Source organism: Acanthisitta chloris, unplaced genomic scaffold (assembly GCF_000695815.1).
Source record: "Acanthisitta chloris isolate BGI_N310 unplaced genomic scaffold, ASM69581v1 scaffold43481, whole genome shotgun sequence".
Lineage (NCBI taxonomy): Eukaryota > Metazoa > Chordata > Aves > Passeriformes > Acanthisittidae > Acanthisitta > Acanthisitta chloris.
The window spans coordinates 1-348 of record NW_008657282.1 but is presented as its reverse complement, the minus strand read 5'-3'; the positions used below and the strand labels follow the sequence as shown (position 1 = coordinate 348).

General features: G+C 55.7%; 1 protein-coding gene across 1 annotated transcript; it reads left to right on the top strand.

The window, feature by feature from the left end:
- Positions 1–123: 123 nt before the first annotated feature.
- On the top strand, positions 124–318 carry RBM42 (RNA binding motif protein 42; the record flags this gene model as incomplete). The annotated part of the gene is made up of 1 exon (XM_009084642.1): positions 124–318. A coding segment is annotated over one exon (195 nt), but the record flags the coding sequence as incomplete, so codon positions are not given.
- Positions 319–348: the final 30 nt, after the last annotated feature.

Genomic DNA, 348 nt, shown 5'->3' with positions numbered 1-348 from the left:
TGGTTTCCAGTTGACCTTGGTTGGTTTCCAGTTGACCCTGGTTGGTTCCCAGTTGCCTTTCCTTGACCTCCAGTTGAGCTGGAGGTCGTTGACCTCGGGGTGACCTCTCTGGGTCCTTCGCAGACGATTTCCGGATTTTTTGCGGTGACCTCGGGAACGAGGTGAACGACGAGACGTTGGGAAGAGCCTTCGGACGTTTCCCGTCGTTCCTCAAGGCCAAAGTCATCCGGGACAAACGATCCGGAAAAACCAAAGGCTACGGATTCGTTTCCTTCAAAGATCCCAACGACTACGTGCGAGCCATGAGGGAGATGAACGGTGAGGGAGGCACTGGGAGGCACTGGGAGG